The sequence below is a fragment of the Dipteris shenzhenensis genome, chromosome 18, assembly GCF_047967505.1.
Source record: "Dipteris shenzhenensis isolate YYH24624 ecotype China chromosome 18, Dip_SZ_1.0, whole genome shotgun sequence".
Lineage (NCBI taxonomy): Eukaryota > Viridiplantae > Streptophyta > Polypodiopsida > Gleicheniales > Dipteridaceae > Dipteris > Dipteris shenzhenensis.
Genome location: NC_141613.1, coordinates 19,825,065 through 19,845,915, shown reverse-complemented (window position 1 = coordinate 19,845,915; position 20,851 = coordinate 19,825,065). Strand labels below are relative to the sequence as shown.

General features: G+C 44.5%; 1 protein-coding gene across 4 annotated transcripts in view; it reads left to right on the top strand.

Annotated features, from left to right (window-relative positions):
* Nucleotides 1–20,851, top strand: part of LOC147890921 (uncharacterized) — a 142,412-nt gene that overhangs the window by 66,499 nt on the left and 55,062 nt on the right. For 3 of the 4 annotated variants that reach the window (XM_087389686.1, XM_087389687.1, XM_087389690.1), the window contains one exon: nt 12,872–12,942. In XM_087389686.1, coding sequence (XP_087245812.1) covers nt 12,872–12,942 — 71 coding nt within the window. Of the gene's footprint in view, nt 1–12,818; nt 12,943–20,851 lie in introns of all 4 variants that reach the window. The other variant, XM_087389689.1, reaches the window with a different exon arrangement.

Sequence of the window (20,851 nt, the reverse complement as noted above, 5' to 3'; positions counted from 1 at the left end):
GGGAAACGGAGCCGAAGATGATATGAAATTCTCCTGAGGAGGTTCCTAGAACATTGGCAGTGCCAAAGCAAATAAGGGATAGTCTCTAAAGGAGCTTGACATCGTAAACATGTGGGTGGTGCAATGCGATGTTTAGCAAGTGTGACCCCCACTGACAATGTGCCTGTCATACATCTCCAAAGAAAAAGTCTTTGTTTCAATGGCATTTTACACTTCCATAACATCCCGAGATTCTTCCGCCACCATGAGAGGGGCTTCCGTATATGCCACAGAGAATTAGCATATTGCTGAATCCATGGAGCAGGCTGTCATTGGACTACTGATCATTGGGAGGTTGTCATTGGGAGATTTGTATGGAAGATACCTGGCTGTCCTTTCTCTACTGCTCTGATACTTGACTGGAAACAAGTACTTTCTAAGGTCAAATGGGCTCCTGATAATTGCTCGGGGACAAACTCAATGAGGAAAGAAAGTATTCATTGGAGTGCCATCTTTGACATTCCACTCGCTTTACAGGAACCTGTTCGGGCATACAATCTCATGAAATTCGGAATTAGATACATACAATGTGGTAGATGATCAGGGCTATGTTTTATCTTTTCCTCAGGCCACTGCTTCCTATGCATTGGGAATGCATCATAGGTCTATATGGAAGAAAATTGCTGATTTGTTACATCCTTTTCTACCTGTTCCTCCTGTGGCTGACACAGACAGGCTCACGGATTGGCAATTGCAACCCTCTGCTACATGCACTCATCCCGTTCCTCTTCCTGCCTTAACCTCCCACACACACACACTTTTTTTTAAAAAGTAATATCCAGTGCAGTATATTTATATGCTCATAAATTTACATGATGGGAGGTCTCCGAAATGGAGAGTATCCCAAAGATCAGAAACATAAAAAGAAAAGCTCTATGCAAGAAGCATCCATATCACCCTCAAGGTAGGCATCATATAAGGATTGCTGCAATGAGGCTCGGAAAGATTCATACACCGACACACACCCACACACCCACACACACACACTTTTTTTGTGTGGAATCTTTGAGTCATTATACTATCCCAGAAAGGGAGAGCTATAATACATCAAGATAAAATCTCACTGTAGGACAAATATACATCATGATCAAAGACACGAGATTGCAAGCAATCAAAAAGCGATTGCTGCAAAGAGTGTCTGAAGAAAGAGAAATTGGAAAAAACAAGATCACCGAAGACCCTATGATTGCGATCCTTCCAGAGAGTCCAGAGTGCCCAGTACCGAACCCAAACAAAAAAGAAATCAAACTCCTGTCTGGGTGGATGTACACCAAAAAACCAGAAGAACTTGCCAAAAGCAATCTGAGGAAACCGAGCTCTCAAAATCTACCCAAGGAAGTCCAAGAAAGCACAAGAGGAAGGACAATGCCAAAAGAGACGAGGCACGGTCTCTCTCGGAGCCAGACATCTGCGACAAATAGAGGAAGCAATATGTCGTCGTGCCAAGAGCTGTCCATGAGGAAGAACACCCAACAAAACTCTCCACAAGAAAACCTGCTGACGGAGAGGAATCTTAGAATGCCAAATTTGTCTCAAAAGTTTCCGCCACCATTTCATAGGATGACTAAGATGCCAAAGCTAATTTGCCTTTTGCGAGATAAATGGTGAAGTAAGTAGAACTTTATAAAGAGAAGAGGCATTAATATGTGCAAATTGCAGAGGACATCATGACAAGCCCACAGAAGAAAGTGTCCAGTCTTGAAGACGATCTTGTAGATGCAATGGAGGAACCGACTGAGAAGGTTGGAGCATCAAAGTAATCTTATGCCAAAGTGGATGATAATGCATTCCAAGGCCAAATTTGGCAGCAGCCAAAGGAAAAGTAAGGGGAAATCTAGCATCATCAACAACATCCTGAACCAAACGAATCCCCTCGAGACTTAGAAAATATGAACGTTGAGGCTCCTACAAAGCCAAAGGAAGGGTGAACCCTTAGACCAATGTATTCTTTCAGCTCTGGAAGAGTTGCCTTGCAAGGAATCACTGCCATGCCAATTCAAGTGGGAAAGGATATGTTTCCAATCCATTAACAAATGGGAAACCAAAGGATAGCTAGGGATTTTGGCTGTTACAGAACCAAAAAGAAACTCCCACTGGGAAAGTTGCCAATGATCAAAAGCTGGAGATTCGAGATGCAAGAGTAAATGACGAATCATGGCAATCCATGGTTGAAAATCTTGCAAAAACCGCAGCATGAGTTTTCCCTTATGGGCAAGAATGTGTAGATGGATACCCCCTCCCCCCCTCCCCCCCCCCCCACACACACACACACTTTTTTTTTTGTGAAACCAGTAACTATATTATTAACATGAAATCAATGTACATGATATTAGACTCCAAAAAGGAGCCTAATGAAAAAACTCAAAAACAGTGAGAAAACACTTCAAGACTAGTGGCATCCAAGTCCCTCGCAGCATAACTATCATATAAAGATTGCTTGAGGGACATTCTGAAGAAAGCATATGCCTGAGGAAACTGTTGTCCCATCCTAGAGTGCAATCTCTGTGTCCAAATAGTCCATAGTACCGAGAAACGAGCCCAGTGAAAGAAAAGGAGGAAGGGAGACATCTGAGATGAGAAGCATCCAAACATCCAGAAGAGTTTCCCGAATCTGACAGAAGGAAACCGAAGCCGCAGTAGGTGAGAGACATGAGTGATCAATATTCGAGAGTGCGGGCAAGACCATAACAAATGGGGAACTGTCTCACGGGGATGAGAGCAACAGGGGCAAGAAAAGGAAGCAATGCGACGTGCTGCCAATTTCACCCCAACGGAAAAAGCTCCCACTATACATCTCCAAAGGAAAAGCCTCTGTTTCAATGGCAATTTAGCTTTCCAAATTTTCTTGAGTTGTGATTGCCACCAAGATAAGGGCCTATCCAAATTCCAAAGAGTGTTGGCATGCTTATCAATCCATGGCGGTGGAAGAAGAAATCTGTAGACCATCGAGGAGGCCAGATTATGCATTGAAAGTGAACATGAAGCGGGAGATAAGGAAGTCAGATTCCAATCCAGTAATCTGTCCCGTACAAGCAGTGGAGGAACAGGAACAAATGGCTGCAACATAATTGTAAGTGTTCTCCAAATGGGTCTATGATGTAGACCCAAGGGGAATGTCCTGCAAGCTTGTGGAAATGAAAGCACATAACCATGTTGATTCACAACATCTCCGACAAATCTTATGCCCAATTTCATAAGATTATATGCTTTAATAGGTGCTTGTAAAGCAAGAGGCGATTCAAACACCTTGCTCCAATGGATGCTTTCCAAGCGAAGAGAATTACCATGATGGGAAGAGGCACCTGACCATTTAGCATAAGAGAGAATTCTCTTCCAATCATGAATAAAAGCAATAGAAATAGGACAACCAGGAATTTTCCCCTGAAATGTGGTCATGACTGCTTCCTAGTGATCTGTAATCCAATGCCCAAATGCATGGGACGTCATGTTTCCACACATTGCTGCTAACATAATAGCCCATGGCTGTTTTTGCTGAAAAAAATCAGCAATCATAGTGCTCTTTCTTGCTAACATATGAAACTGAAGATTGAGAATATTCAGTCCCCCATGAGTCTTAGGAGAACAAACAGACTGCATGGGAAGTAATCGCAAAGCCTTTTTGTGAGATTTGCTTTTCCAAAATATCTCCATAGCCTGGGACATATAGGAAGCCAAATGCTTAAAAGACCAGGGAAGAAGAGGCAAATAAAATTGCACATATGCCATAATGATGGACTGCACTATCCGAAGTCGAACATGTAGAGGCCAAGTGGACAAATGCCAGTATTCCAGCTTCTTGTTAATCTTTTGAAGCACCCATTTGAGCTGTTGTTGAGGGGTAATATTCCAGCCAATGGGATACCCTAAATGCCTCACAATAGTATGGGAAGAGATAATGTTGTCTGGCCAGAGAAGTACATGCCAATCAGCTTCTTTCAATGCTAGAAGATTCGATTTCTGAAAGTTAATATGCAGTCCAACAGCTATGCCAAAATCATTCAGAGTCTGCATCGAATGAGAGAGGTCACTTTGAGAATTCCTGGGCATGAAATATGAATCATCAGCATATGCCTGAGCAAGAAATGGCTGTGCCCCTGGAATTTGCAAGCCATGAAGCTGCCCTGTATGTGCAAGGTGGTCCATATGCAACAATAACGGATGAGTAGCAATGGCATACAGTAATGAACTAAGAGGGCAACCCTGTCTCACTGAGCAGGTCATAGTCCAGGTTCTTGACAACCCACCACCAAGTAAACACTGCGCAGTGGCATGAGAATAGAACCAGTAAATAATATGGACCAGCCGAGGGCCAAATCCCAATTTATGCATAGTCTGAGAAATAAAATCCCAATGGACAGTATCAAATGCTTTCGCAATGTCCACTTGCAGTGTCCACTTGCAGAATGAGAACATCTTGTTTGGAATATTTGGCATATTCAATTGCAAGCAAAGCATTGGAGATATTGTCAGTGATCTGCCTTCTGGGAACAAACCCATACTGCCTGGGATGAAGTCCTGCTTGCAAGATAAATCGAACTCTGAGGACAATCATTTTGGCAATGAGTTTGTAAATGACTGGCATAAGAGATATGGGCCGCCAATCAGCCATTGTCTCACACAACCTTTTTTTGGGGATCAATTTGACAAGGCCATGTTTCCAAGAAGGAGGAAGAGATTGTTCTGCCCAAGCATGATTGATCATAAGAATAAGAGTGTTCTTGAGATCACCCCAAAATGCACGGAAAAATTCAACAGTCAATCCATCCCAACTAGGAGAGCTGCCTTTACGTAAATGACTCAAAGCATCATCCAGTTCATTAAGCTTAAAGGGCTGCTCCAATGCATGAGCCTGTTCCCGAGACAATATAGGCTGAACATGCATAAGAAATTGAGACCTAGCTGCATTCACTTGCATCGAATGATCGGGCTGAGGAGAAAAGAGATGCTGGAAATGACTAGAGCATTTCTGATTTGGAGGTGGTCCAGGTGCCATCATCTTGCCTGATCCTGCAAATATCCTCCTTTGGCCTATCCGCATGCAGGCTTTTAAAGAAGGCTTTGGAGGAGCAGCCCTTATCCAAAAGGGGTTTCATGCGAGCTCGGATTTGCCACTTCTTTAATTTGCGAAGATCATTTTGATGGATGATATGAACCGCATAAGCACAAGAATCCTGCTCAGAGGAGGTGAGCTGCCTATGAGATCTGATTACATCCATTTGTTGCTTGTGAGATTAAGCCCATTTCAGCTTGAGCCTGAGGTTTCCCATGTAACTCCGTCCATAATCTTGAATAACAGCCTGCAAGCGATGAGCAAGACTGATCCAAGCGAAATCCATGTCCTCCTAAGCATGTAAGAGGAGGGGGCGGACAGCCACTCTCACCATGTTCTGAAATTGTTGATGAAGTAAATAAGCATTAACATGGAGTAGGCGACGACCAAGAAAAGGCATATCATCTGTCAAACGTGCTATAGATAATGTCAAGCATACTGGAAAGTGATCAGATAGCAAGAGGGAATGATCAACCCATAGTGCACATGTAAAGCTGGCATACTGCTGAGCATGCAACAAATACCATCTGTCAAGTCGAGCCCAGTAATGAGTAAAGGCATTGTGATGGTATGTATAACCCATATCTCTATCCCTTGTTGAGAGCCATAAATCTTCTGCATGCAAGAAAGAAAGCATATCCTCCCAATGTCGAAGCTCAGTGGGGATCATGTGAGAACGATGAGTGGTGTTATCTTGGATGGCGGGCGAGTTATTAAAGTCTCCACACAAAAAGGCATTGGACAGCCATGGATATTGTTTGAGGGAGGCCCACATTCGTGCTCTTGTCGCAGAAATTTGAGAGGCATAAACAGATGCTATTTCATAAAGATCAGCATGACAAATGCATCTGATCACCATCCATCGACCCTGGGGGTCATTGTAAGCAACCGTGGGCTGCATATCATGTTTTACCAGCATGCAGACCCCCGAAAAGTGCATTGTACCAGCATAAAAAATATCATAAACAGCAAAGTGGCCTTGCTGGCCAGCCAAGAAGTGTTGGTTGTGTTCCTGTAAAGAAATTACATTGGGGTGCATTTTATGTACATAGTGCCAAAAAAGTCTCCACTTATTGACATTGCAAAGACCTTGAACATTGTATGTAATGCAAGTAATTGAAGTAGACATAGAAGGTATGTACAGCCGAAGCAAAAAGCATAGTAAAGGTATAAGCTGTCAGGCCTCAGCCATGACATCAACGTTCACCTGGCCTCCTGGATCATTAGCTCTATAATCCTCATCATTGTCACATACAGGGATGCCCCTCTTTAGCACATCAACCCACAGTTGAGAAGTGAGGCTATCAGCAGGGGTAGAGGCCTGTGACCAGGGGTGGAAGTAGAGGCATCCCAATGGCGAGATTGTAACGGACGTGGCTTGAGCGCAAATACCTTTTTGGGTTGCTGCGAGGCACCCTGGGGAGAGGCATGAGATTCTGAAATTTTGCCCTTTCCTTTATCCTTTTGCTTGGCTGAAACCTGAACCACATTTTCTTTGGGAAGGACAGATTTAGATGCCACATCATCCAATTTGCTAGGCATAGCCTTAGGTCCCGGACCATAAGTTGGAGGGGCAGTATTTTCTGGAGCAATAGCTGTAGGTGGGAGCTGATGCAGGACTGCAGGACAATGTGAGGCTAGGTGGCCAAACTTATGACATGTGAAACAAGCACCTGCAAAGACTCCCCATTTCAAGTCAAAATATTTTTCACCGAAGGGAACATCCTCCACCTCTACCGCAATGGAAGGAGGGGTTGGGTGATCTGTATCCCAAAGAACACAAAACCGATTTCGATTACCCGAAGGACGGGGTGGGCATACAACTTGCCCCAAAGTAGCTGCCAGACTTGGTAACTCAGCCCTCATATAATCCGGAAAATCCACTACCTCAACCCATACAGGGCAGTGATGTCAAATGAGACCGTGATAATCCTTATTTGGCGACCATGGCATGACATGCACCATTTGTCTACCATAGAATAGAGGTGACATCTCCAATATCTGCTGGCGATATGAGGCATCCAAAAAGTGCACTTCATAAAAACCTCAAGAAGCAAAGTATACTCCTTCCACAAAGCAACCTCCCAACAAAGCCTGAACCCACTGGGCCACATCATTTGCTGAAGGTAACTTCCGTGGGAAGAAAATGATAACTGCTTGCTGAGAGAACTTTCGGAGAGGAGCGACTAATGAGGGCAGCTTCAGCTTGTACTTGAGGGCCGGGGGAGGTTTGGCCCACTCCTTCCGGCTGTGGTGAAATTCATCTTTGAGCATGTCGAAAACATAGTGAGCATCTACGGAGGCTGCGGTAGAGAAATCGGCTTGCTGTCTTTTGGAGTCCTGGGTCAAGTCCTTCCGGGAATAACTTTTTAGTTGGTCCTCCATGGAGGTAAGAAGGGCAAAATTGATGAAGTTGCAGGAAAAGGCAGAACCGTACGACAGGGTTTTTACAGGCAAAGAGTACGGAAAAGATACAGAGCAAACGGTAGGGGAAAATCTTTTGGCGAGCTTTTTAATGTGAGCTTTTCTACCATTTCCTTTGTTTTTGCGAGCTTTTCTTAGAAATCCATACGTGTTTTTGTTATAAGAAAGATGGGGAGGTTAAAAAGAGGGGGAGAGGATATAGGATATGTTCATTTTCATAGCATATGGGAGGGGTGGAAGAGTGTATACTATGCACAAGGGGGGGCAAATATGAGTGGCAGTAGGAGGCAAAAAATTATGGAAGATATGTCCATATTCAAAGTAGAAGGGAGGAACTATGGGAGATATGTTCATTTTCAAAGTGTATAATTTGACAGATTTGACCTCATATTTGGATTCCTCGTCGAATTCCGGTCATTTTGAGTACCAACATGACCATATTCCGATAAAAATTGAAAAAATGGTGTTTTTGTCATTTTGGCCTGTTTTGGGCCTACTTTGAGTCTGCGCTAGACTCAAAGTAGGCCCAAAACAGGCCAAAATGACAAAAACACCATTTTTTCAATTTTTATCGGAATATGGGCATGTTGGTACTCAAAATGACCGGAATTCGACGAGGAATCCAAATATGAGGTCAAATCTGTCAAATTATACACTTTGAAAATGAACATATCTCCCACATGCTCTCTCTTCCCCTTTGCATTTAGTAGATGAACATAACTTTCACATTCCTCATCCTCTCTCTCCTCCTTACACTCCTCTTTGCATATCTTATAAGTTCCCCCTCTACGTTCTCCACTATGATAACGAATATATGTTCCAACTCCCCTCCCCTCCCTTCTCCATGCCACCTTACCCATGTGCCCATCCCTCCCCCTTTCCTTTAGCTCCCCTCCCCCCCCTCTTTCGTCTTAACTGCAACCACAACCCAAACTTTCAACCCACCCTACTCCATGAACCCCCCCCCCTCTCTCTCTCTCTCAAGTGAATGAAAAGCTCGCAATATTCATGAAAATTGAAAAAAAGCTCATGACAAAAAGCTCACCAAAAAATCACACCCCAAACGGTACGGGCTGTACGGACTGTACGGATGTACGACGGAGGCTGTACGGAAATACTTTGCACGGGAGACTAGGCTTTACGGAAATACTTTGTACGGACGAAGCTAGCTGTACGGAAGACTTTGTACGGACGAAGCTGGCTGTACGGAGATATCAACAGAATCTGTACGGAAGAGACTGGGCTGTACGGAGGAGTTTACAGAACGCTGAGAATTGCAGTGGTACGGAAATACTGACGGTGACGTACTTGCACATGAAAAAGGCAGAAGCGGAGAAGGCATGCGGGCCTGCACTCAGGTCTGCGCAGGGATGGCGAAATTGCCGTAGGCCCTGGTACGGTTGTACGGAGACCGTACAGCCACCGTACGAGCGTATGGACGGAAGGGGAAGCCTGCGTGAAGGACTTGGCAGGGCGCTCAGCGACCTCTCTCTCACACACACACACACACATATACACATACACATACGCCATGAGCACACACACACACACACCACACACACACACACACACACACACACACACACACTTTTTTTTTTTTTTTCTGCTTTTTTGAGACCCTCATGTAAATTTTGCTGATAATATAATCACACACACACACACACACACACGTCCAAAGCTCCCCAAAACTACACACACACACACACACAAAATTTTTGTTATTGTAAGAAGCAATATTCATCTTCCAAAAACTTCTGCTATTCTAGAAAGCATAGCTTTCTAGGAAAGCTCTCTCTCTCTCTCTCTCTCTCTCTCTCTCTCTCCTTCCTTTAGCCATCCAAACTAAAGTAGAGGCTACTGCTTTTGGCAATTAAAGCTCCCAAAAGAAATTTCAAAAACCTAATAGCATCTTCCTAAAAGCATGGCCAGCTAATTGTGCCACACCCTGGTTCTTCTCCTTGATATGCCATCCCACGCAAGTCTCCTAGCCTGACCAGGTCCTTGCCAATCAATTGGTAGCACCCTACTCTTTAGAACTCAGCTCCTCTCTAGGACAAAATTTGCATCTAGAATTCATCTTTCCAGGACAAAATCGCCTTCTCTCTTGCTAGTCCCCAATTAGTTTTCTCAATGACTGCAAGCTACTACTCTTCTTTCCAGATTCCGAGCGAATTCCTCTCTCTGGTTCAATCTTCATCACGACGTGTTCTTGCACTATAATTAGGATCCCTTCTCTCCAATCATGACGAATTCACATCCCTAGCTGATGAAATCACAAACTACTGCAAAATCTTTAGCAACTGCAAATTGTCTCCATATCTGGAATTCGCCACTCCAGCATACCTCGTGCCACTTCAACCTATCGAGGTCAATAGGGCATCTCTTATATCATCAGTCACACCCTCACAGGATCTAACCCTATCAAAACCATGGTCTACAACATCAATACTAAGCCTTAAAGTTCACATTTTATGTGATCGAATCATGTGCAGGAAACTCGCCACCCAACCATGTTGAAGTTTGAACCAGACTCGATCAGCCCCTCACCCTTAGCGTCCCATATGGCCTGGTGAATAGCTGTGCTGGTAGCTCCTAGCTCTGCTCCCTCATTGGCCGGTGTGAGCAACTATGGCCCTAGCCCTCCCTTTATAGCCTTAGGGAAGAGTGCTCGCCAAGAAAAGCACACAAGCGCCAAGGAAAGCAAAAAAGCAATCCTGTTGATCCATGATGGATAGCACTCTAGCCGCCTGTCCCTAGCATGCACATGAGAGGAGGGTAGGTTGAGCTGCATCGGAGTAGTACTCAGCAGATTAGGGTTGCTTTCTGCGAACTGTGTCAGCAGCAGAGTACGGCAGGAACCAGGGTACATTGTAGTGGTTGTTTACATGCCAGATATTGGGGACTGCACAGATCGGATGACCTAGCATTCAACCGATCACAGGGTTGGATCAAAATCAGATCAGGTTGGCCTAGTTTGGCCGATTGGTTGGGTCGGCTAGACAGACCCAACTGGTGGGCTGCCAGCCAGTCAGCCAAGTTAGGTCAGGACTCAGGATGGGCCTATAAAGAGGAGGCCCTTCCTCCATTACATGCATCCCACTGAGGCCTACCAAAGGCATGCACGAGATCTGTAGGAGCACTTCTACCTACATCTATACGTTAGTTTGCGGTCTTACTTATGCTATTTTGCCCAGCACCGTGCTGGATTTTTGTGGCTCACCCTGAAGCAGTTCAGCCACCATTGTGGTGACCTAAGCTGACTATGTTTTGGAAGTTCCTTTGCTGCTCTATTTCACTGTTTAATTTACAGTTCGTGGGTTCAGTTTCTGTGGTCTATTGGAGAGAGTTGTCTGCAGTTTCCGCTGTGCACAGGGGGCATACTTCATCTCCTGAAATTCTGACAGAGGGAAGAACAAGGGAGCAGCTTGTTGAAGCAGGGAGGCCCTTTTGTATAGAAGCCGGACACCCGGTTATTCTGCTTGATTCTTCTTTAACAATCCACTGTAGCTTATGAATACATTCTTGTTCGGTTTTAAGGCTTGCATGACTGATATTCATGTCAGTTCCAGTCGTAAACGGATTATCTGATTCCATGTTGACTTTCTTGTCATTGCTAGTCCTCTTGTTACACTCCTTTGGGAGATCAGTTCTAATCCTGGAATTGGCTTTAACATCTTGGACTTTTTTCTTGTCCTTTCATGTTGTCATTTTTTCACATAGTGCCATCTTTATGCTTTGATTCCTTTTTGCATCTGGATTGCATTTGGTTCCAAGTTTTGTCAAATTTGTGTGCTCTTCGACCACCTTCCAATCTGTGATCTCAGTCTTCTGATTTCTTCTAGTGAGAGAATTGGCCAACTTGGTGGAAGTTGCTTATCTGTTCAGGAATTTGATCAAATGATGATGTGTGTACTTGAAATTCTCCACGTCTTGGTTTCTACAATGGTATCCCATCTGCCCATTTCTCCCATTGTCTTATCATGGTGCTCTTTGCTAGAGGCTTACTCAATCTGATTGTGCTTCTTGTTTTAATGTAATTTGTTTGTAGTGATTCTCACTGCTCACGTTTAGCCAAGTTGTTTGGTGGTGGTTCTTGTGGAAGGCATTCCCAAACTTGTGCTTATGGTGCTCACTCATTGAGGCTTATCCATTCTTGTGGTCTGAGACCTTTCCATATTTGGTAATTCTGCAATTGTTTGATCTATGACGTGCTTGGGAACTGATTCGTATCTGTTTAATAGAATCCCATAGATAGTGATATCAGATTGGGCTTTAGTCCTTATTTATTCTGATTGCCATACAGTATCAGTGTATTGCTGGGCTTTAGTCACCTCATTTATTCTGATTGCCAATGTACCAGATGAAGCTATAGGTGCAGATATCATATCATTGCCACAATCATGCTCATAACTCATGTAAAGATGCTATCTCTTATGACATTTACATTCTCAAAATGTACATGGCAGAACATTGCTTAAGAAACTTGTATGTGACTATCATGTAATCAAGCAACATGCCAAAAACTTTACTGTCTCTTTGTAATTATAGTGTGCTCATGGGGGTACTTACTTTGGTCTGTTTAAAAAAATCAGAGAGCTGCTCTACCCATAATGCCTTGCTCGGTTGTGCTAATTAAAAAAAATGACTCCTTTTTAAAGATATGACAGGCTCTTTCGTGATAATGGCAAGAGATTCTATTATTGGGGTTGGACTGGCTGAATTTGCAGTTCTCAGTCCCTCTTAACTTCATCGGACAAGGTTCTGAGAACCAGATTTTTTATGGGGAAAATGAAACATAGAGCAGCTGTTTGACTACTGTCAGAGGGGAATGGGAGAGCTATCGTGTGTCCTTGACTGGAGATGGAGTGATACTCATAGCCAAGCTATTTAGGGCATCTCGCATATTGCAAAGGCAAGTCATGCTTCCTGAACTTGCAGCTTCAAAAAAAAAAACCCCACTTAAAATGGTTAAACTCATCGTTGGTGTCTCCCCAGGTAGGAAACCTAACTTTACCAAAGATGCACTTCTCCATTGGCACACAAAGATATGCTAAAATCTTTTTTTCTTTTTCTTTTTTTTGCGGGGGGGGGGGGGGAGGGGGGATCAGGTTAAATATAAAAAGAAAAAGAAACACTAATGCTAACACAGATAAAGTAACCCACATATAAGAAACAAATGAAAAAACGCCTGTAAACACAAGGAAACAATTATTATCATTTATTTTTCATTAGTTAGTTATTATATATTTATTTTAAATCTCAGGATGCTTAAAATGATTAAACTCATCACTGGTATCCCACATAGGTAGGAAACCTAGCCTTACCAAAGATACACATCTCCATTGGTTGTTTTTGCAGTCACAAGAGGGGTTCATGGCTTGCCAAGCTTACAGAAAGTCATAATCTGATTGCCATAAGTGGCTCCCATGGTATTCTTTCTGCTTTTTTTTGGGGAATATCGTATTGTGTTTTAGTATTCAAGGAGATCTAATCTCAATCTACTACATGTCATATTGTTTAGTCTTTGTAGGGGTATTTGAAGGATCCCGTAGGATAGAATAGATGCATCTTACAAGAGGTGTGAGAACACAATGAAATCTCTATTATGTTTGTGAGAGAGAGAACTCTCTTTAATAGAAAGGGGGAGAAGGTAATACCTTCCCTACATAGTGGCAATCAGTCCCTACATCAGTGGGGATCAATCCCTACATCAGTGGGATTCCCTTTGTCTTACATCATCACTTAGGTCACACACTAGACACATCATAGCACTTGATGTGCCTTTACAACACACACACACACACACACACACACATGTGACTCCCCTAGATGCACATATGCACCATAGAGCAAGCCCTTGATCATACTTATCCCAACATACCTCCCCTCAAGGGGTTGCCTCTTGCGGTATCAAGGATACATCTAGTCTCATAGTTTCTCATGCCATCTCATGGTGGTCAAGGATAAATCTATGGCTAGGATCTCATGCTAGCAAGGGTTCCCAAGGGTGTGAGGTTCACAGAAATAGGATAGTCAAAACACATATCACATGGTCTACATCATATGGTGACCAGAGGTGATTTACATAACATATTCTTTTTGGTGTACTACTCCAGGCAGAGAATCTCAAAATTTGACCAAGTGATGATAAACAAAAAAAGACAAAGTGCCTAAAAAGCATAGTCTTCATCATGTGGAGACTCATCAAATGAAAGTAGATTGGCAGTTTCTGACTTTGTAGCTTCTTCCTTTTTGGCTCTACAAAACTTTTCATGGTGATTGTTTTTGCCACAGTGTTTGCATGGATTGATCTTGAAGCAGTCTTTTGAGAGGTGATTAGTCTTCCCACAATGTTTGCAAGGTGAAAACTTGCCCTTTTGAAATTTTATGGCATAGGCTGTGTCATTGCCTCTCCGGAGTTCCATGTGCCTTTCTTCTTCTTGAAGTGCAGAAATAAGACCTTCAAGATTAGGATTAGGAAGATTTTCCAAAGTGGTAACAACATGATCATAATCTTCAGGCATACTTTTGAGCAACATTGCCATTGCATCATCTGTAGTGATTGGAGAGTTGATAGAAGCAAGTTGAGTCATGAGACTCCGCATATGATTGACATGGGCAGCCAAAGGAGTGCCACTAACCATCTTCAATTCAAAGAAAGCAATCTTAAGTGACAATTTTGAGATGTGAGAGCTAGCACAAAAAATAATGTCAAGCTTCTGCCAAGCTTCTGAAGGAGACTCTAAGTCAGAGATGTGATGAATAGAGTCATTTCCTAAGGCAAGAGCAATGATGCCATAGGCTTTCTCCTCTCTAGCAGGATCTCTTACCGGGCGTGTCGGAGCTAAGGATTCTCCAGCATTGGAGGCTGTTGAAGAAGAAGTTGAAGCCGGTTTGACAAGTCCCCAAAGGTTTTCCCTCATCAATGCAAACTTAACCTTCATCTGCCATGTGTGAAAGCCTTTACCATTGAACTTATCCATATTCAAGATGGTAGCCATGAGAGGGTCTAGCCCGGAATGGGCAGTGTCTACTCTCTTACAAGGCTAGAAAGAGTTGAAGAGCTTTAAAATACAAGCATTTAGAATAGCAAAGGCTTGCAACCAAATTCCATGCTACAAAACATAATGGAAATGATGTTTTCACTTGCATGCTTCATAGAGGTGGCTAAATGAAAGCATTCCAAGCAAATCCAGGTGTAGCAACTTAAAGCAAAGCTGTAGCCATAGTTGTACTGAAGCTATTCATCACTTTAAAACATCAGAAATGCTAAAGTAGCATCTAATGTAGCATCAAACTCACAACATTGTCAAAACTGTCCAAAACAGAAACCTGAACTTGGAGGGTGCAATTCTCACAGCTCATAGCTCTATTCAAGGGGGTTTTTATGCAGGAAGAAGGGCCTTATACCAGAGAAGGGCTACCAGCAAGGAGAGGCGCAATGTTGCGTCAGGTCGCCATAGCTAGTAGCTTGAAATTCGACTGGTTTTTCGTCATTGTCTTCTCCATCTGTTGTCCAAATGAGCTCAGATTTCAGCAGCAGCTTGCCCTCAGTGTCGTCCAGCACGGGCTCAGAGGAATTTGCAGATAGGTAGGTGCAGAGGCGGAATTGCGCGAATGTTCGTCGATCAGTGTGAGTGTTGGCATTTCATGTACAGTCGAAATTTCACCAAAAGCTTGCAGCTGGAAGTTCGCCCATGCAAGAGGAGTTTGCAGCTCAAAAGGTTTGGGCAATGGTCGTTTGTAGGCAGAGAACAGAGCTCTCAAAGATTTGGGGACAGGAAAATGGAGAAGGTGAAGAAGCATCTGTTGTCCAAATGAGCTCAGATTTCAGCAGCAGCTTGCCCTCAGTGTCGTCCAGCACGGGCTCAGAGGAATTTGCAGAGGCGGAATTGCGCGAATGTTCGTCGATCAGTGTGAGTGTTGGCATTTCATGTACAGTCGAAATTTCACCAAAAGCTTGCAGCTAGAAGTTCGCCCATACAAGAGGAGTTTGCAGCTCAAAAGGTTTGGGCAATGGTCGTTTGTAGGCAGAGAATAGAGCTCTCAAAGATTTGGGGAAAGGAAAATGGAGAAGGTGAAGAAGCTTGAATTTTATGCTTGAGATAGCATCTAATGCTAGGCTAGGCTAGATCTAGAACCTAAAGCTCTGATACCAATTGAAGGATCCCATAGGATAGAATAGATGCATCTTACAAGAGGTGTGAGAACACAATGAAATCTCTATTATGTTTGTGAGAGAGAGAACTCTCTTTTATAGAAAGGGGGAGAAGGTAATACCTTCCCTACATAGTGGCAATCAGTCCCTACATCAGTGGGGATCAATCTCTACATCAGTGGGATTCCCTTTGTCTTACATCATCACTTAGGTCACACACTAGACACATCATAGCACTTGATGTGCCTTTACAACACACACACACACACATGTGACTCCCCTAGATGCACATATGCACCATAGAGCAAACCCTTGATCATACTTATCCCAACAGTATTATGGGGCATATGGTGGTTTCATCTGTCTTGAATTCAAATATATGACTGAAGGATTGTTGGTTTCTAGAGTTGTTGTGACATCTTTTGATGGTCATCATAAAACTAGGCATCTTGTACTGTTTGACACTTGAAGTTTGTGCAGAGTGCTATGTTCTTATTTGACTGTAAGGCTGGTCTCCACTCATCAAAGCCTTTTGTGAATTCCTAACGTCATAGTCATGACCTGAATGAAGCTCCTCACAAGGATTGATTGTGTCTTTTGATGCGACATTATATTTGTTTGAGTGTTTTTCAAGTTTAGAAAAATGATCATGACATAAGATCTACTGTTCATGAGTTTGCTGACAAGGAAAGCCATATGCCTTGTAGCCGGATTCTTTGGGTTCTAGTTCACTGCCTAGAGAGCAGGTGCCAACAACCAGGGTGGTGAAAGAAAGAAAGAAAGAAAGAAAGTTTATTAAAGTCTTTGGAAGACCGATGGGTCTATGAGACTGTGAAAAACCTGGTACAAGTGAGCTGTGGTAGTGGAGGTATTAAACAAGCATCCACACCAATGCAAAATGCAAAAAATGCAGAATGGTAGTACTAAGTCCTAAGTACAACATAGTCATGTCGATGGTCGACTATATATCAATCTCATCATCATCATCATCATCATCAGCAGCAGCAGCAGCAGGACATCAGGGTGGATGAGGCAATGGGGGCATGAAATCGGCAATAGACTACTATCGGGCACTCAAAGGTGCAGTCCTGGCACGTCTCCTGGTCGTAGCTCTGTGTCTAACCAGGGCACTGTGACCCCTGTCGGTTGGTCTCAGACTCTAAACAAGGAGGGGATGTCCCCAAGTGTGATCTATGTGTCAACCCTCTGTCTGAGCTGTCCGGTCACAGGTTGCGGGTCACGATCATGTCGAGGCCTCGTCTCGTGGGAGTCCATGTGATTTGGTTGAAAAAACTCCGTGATAGAGCTCTGAGAGGGATCAAGCCAAGGAAAAAGTCTGCTCCTGTCTCTGTGCTCGGAGTATCCTCTTGCGGTGTCTGAGTACCTCACGAATGAAACCTGCCAAACATCGTTGGTCTGGGTAGGAGAGGAATCGGGCCAAAATCCCATAGCTATCTCTGAAGAGGTAGGAGAAACGCCCTCGGATCTCATAGTAAACAGGACACTTGAAGATGAAGTGCTCCTCTATCTCAACCTCCTGCATGTCACACAATGTGCATATATGCCTCTCCTTGGGCAGTCGTTCTGCTCTGCCGCTCTCGATACGAAGTCTGTGTGAAGAGACCTGGAACTGTCCAAGAGAGATCCTCAGTGAGTGGGGTAGGTAAATCTGCGTGTATCCTGGTGGGTCAATGAAACCCTCCGCTGTGATATGTAAGAAGTGATCTTTGTAGAAGCTAAGCTTCACTGGGAGTTCACTCGGTCCCAACTGGATCCGAAATGTGTGTATCTGTAATAGATGCTCACGGATAACCTTGTTGACCTCGTGTGATAGGAGGGGAGAAAACGGAGCATCCATGTTGTATTGGAAGAGAGGTAGTCTATCCATGTGGAGCCCTAGTCTCTCAAACCATCTCTCTGTGCGTGCATACCAGCACCTCTCGTCCCGTCCTACTACAAGTGCCATAGAAGAGGACAGAGCTAGCCATGGTAGCCTGCTACGCCCAGAGGTGTAATCCCCATACTCCCTGACTCGGTACAGATACATTATGACTTGAAATGCAGCATCTAGCTGTAAAGGGGGTGACCCAAACTCAACGTGAATGATTTGGTGAGGAACGGATTGCTTACCACAAATCATCTGTGATAACATGAGAATCTGTAGCCGCTCCACACGGGCCCACTTTGTATTCAACAAGTATGGCTCCCAACATGGACTGCCGTACATCCTTGTTGGACGGACCAAGGAGTCAAAAAGCAACCCCTTGGTCTCTGGATCCTGAAAGTGCGAGCAGAAGCATTGCCTCTCTAGTCCAGCCAATGAAGCATATACTTTGCTCAAGCGTGTCTGCATCGCGGGTCTCATAGTGAAGATGGGTCTCCGAGAAGACAACCCCAAGATAACTGTGTGATGAAACTATCTCAACAGGTGACCCATCAATGTGAACTGCTCCTGGTGCATGACGGCTCGAGATGTATTGAAGATCATGACCTTGGTTTTACCCAGATTGACCTTCAAATCATGAGACTCACAAAAGGAATGTAGTGCATCAAGGTGTCTCTGGAGCCCCTCTGCTGAGGAAGACAAGAGAGCCACGCCATCTGCGTAAAGCAATATCCGGATCAGTGTGCCCCACAAGAGAGCAACCTACCCCCCCTGTGTTTGCATCACTATCTCAAGCTCGTCAATGTAGAGGCCAAACAAGGTAGGCGATAATGGACACCCTTGTTTGACCCCGACAGTGCTCATGATCTCGTGCTTTGCCTGAAATTCTCTCGTAAAGTGCCATGACAGCCCAAATGATCTCGTGGTCAATATCCAAATCCTGTAGGTGCAGTATGAGGCGGGCTCCCGGAACCGTGTCAAATGCCTTGCGGAAATCCACAAAGCAATAATAAACCCTTTGCTTCCGTGCCCTCGTCTTCTCGATGATACATCTGAGCATGAGAATGTGGTGCATGGTTCCATTCGTTGGAATCCGGCGTGTCTTGCTGCTAGTTCTCGACACTCCACAAATCTGCTAATCTTGGAATCAAGTACTGATGCATAAACCTTGGACATGACATGTCCAATCATAATGGTCTTGTAGTTCTCTGGGGTCATGGGATCCCCTGCCTTGTGGATGGGTGAGATAGTGCTAATGCTCTAGGTGCGTGGAAATCCCAAACAAATAGCTTCACTAAAGAGCTTTGCTAAGATCGGGGCTAGGAGGTTAATCCCATATGCAATGAACTGAGTGCATAGCCCCTCATGGTCCTTCGCTTGGCCATTATGAAGTTTCAGTACGGCATCCTTAATCCCCCCCCCCCCCTAGTGAAGAGGGTGCAAGATGTGCGTGGCATGTGAGAGGTTAGGGACTGGTGATTTGGGATGTCATAAAGTGTGCGTGCATAATCAAAGCAGACCGTCTCTCTAGAAATCTCCGCCAAAAGTCCTTAAAGTTGTTACTAGACAAAATGTTCAGTAACTCCTCGTTCCGATGAACGAAGTCTAGTTTCTTTCTGCATACCAGTCAACGGTTGCGTCTCTGGTTTGCTCGGAAGACTGTTTTTGGTTTCGAATCTGAGTTGACGGCGTAAAGCCTTACACTCATCATTGTACCAACTATTATAGGGTACGGTCCCAGGGGGTGGTGGGCAGGTGGAGTGGGTGGTGTGGGGGAAAGCGTGAAGGGAAGCCTCGTGTACTGAGCGGGTGACTAGGGTAGCACGATTCTCTAAAAAGGGTATGAAGTCAATATAAGCGAGAAGTATGTACAGACGGCTAGAGTAAGTAGGTGAGTGATTGCGGTCAAAGCGTATATCATGGTAGGTGGAGTAAGAACTCAGTGGGGTGGAAGGTGCTGTGCGACGGGGAGTGGAGATGCTAAAGAAAAGATGGGTATAATCAGTGTCTCAAGGGAGAGGTGCTATGGTGAAGTGAGTGATGCGAGATGTGAAGGCATGGGATCCCATGATGTAATCAACAACATGGGAGCCTCCCCCATGTGGAAAGCACGTGAAACCACTTGATGCAGGCCATGTGTCAAGACCATTATAGATAATGAGATCATGCATCCTACTGAGGTCTAATAGGGCTTGGCCATAAGATGTGAATGGACCTCGTCTATCAGCCGAAACCCGTAGCATACCTGCCTCTTCAAGGTTAATGTCTGGCAGTAGAGTGGAATCATCCTTGTAGTCGAGGAGTGGTACTTGACGGGCATCTTTCCTCGCGTTGAAGTCCCCCACTAGGAGAACAACTCCACGGCTGGAGAAGTCAACGGTGGACTGATAAAGAGCAGCAAATGGGGATGTCTCATCATCACCTCGGATATCTCTGGCAAAGTGGGAGGTCTCAAGGGGGAAGTAGCCAACTGCGATAAATAGATCCCGGCTGTGCATGTGTCGAATCTAGATCCAAAGAAATCTGGAATGTGTATCTCTCTGCTCTACTGAAATGGTCTCCAGAAGTGTGGATCTGAAAAGGATTGCAACTCCACTTGAACCTCGAACTCCTCCTATATCCCTCGGCTCATCTCTGTAGGCAGACTCCCATGTATATCCACTGACTACTGGAAGAGGGCGCTCTGGACTTTGATGTGTCTCTATATAAAAGACTATGTCGTGGCCTGTATAGGATTCTGAGAAGTTCCCTGGTTCTGACCATAAGGTACCATTACAGTTCCAAATAGTGCAGGACAGGATCTTAGATATCTGAATCTCATAGACCTCGCTTCCCTATGTAGGGGAGGGGGCAGGTGCCTTACGGGGGCCTGTAAGAAGTCGTCTCTCTCGTACCACTCCCCACTTCCCCTCCTTCCGGGCCTGATCCTGTTGCTGCAGCAAAGAGCGCCTCTACTCAACCTGTAGAGGTGTGAGGTCCTCATCCATAGAGATCGCTGGCTGATCTCGAAGGAGTGACCTGCATCGTAGAGCTCAAAGTCGTGACTGAGTGTCATGGAACCGTATGATCAGGGATTGCTCTCGGTAGGAATCTCTCCCCACCCGCCATGCCCTCTCGATCCTGTGCTCAGCCACACCTTGAGTAGCGGCCACGAAAGTAGTCGCATCTGCCATTGGTGTAGCGGTCAAAGTGTATATCATGGTAGGTGGAGTAAGAGCTCAGTGGGGTGAAAGTTGCTGTGCGACGGTGAGTGGAGATGCTAAAGAAAAGATAGGTATGATCAGCCACTCAAGGG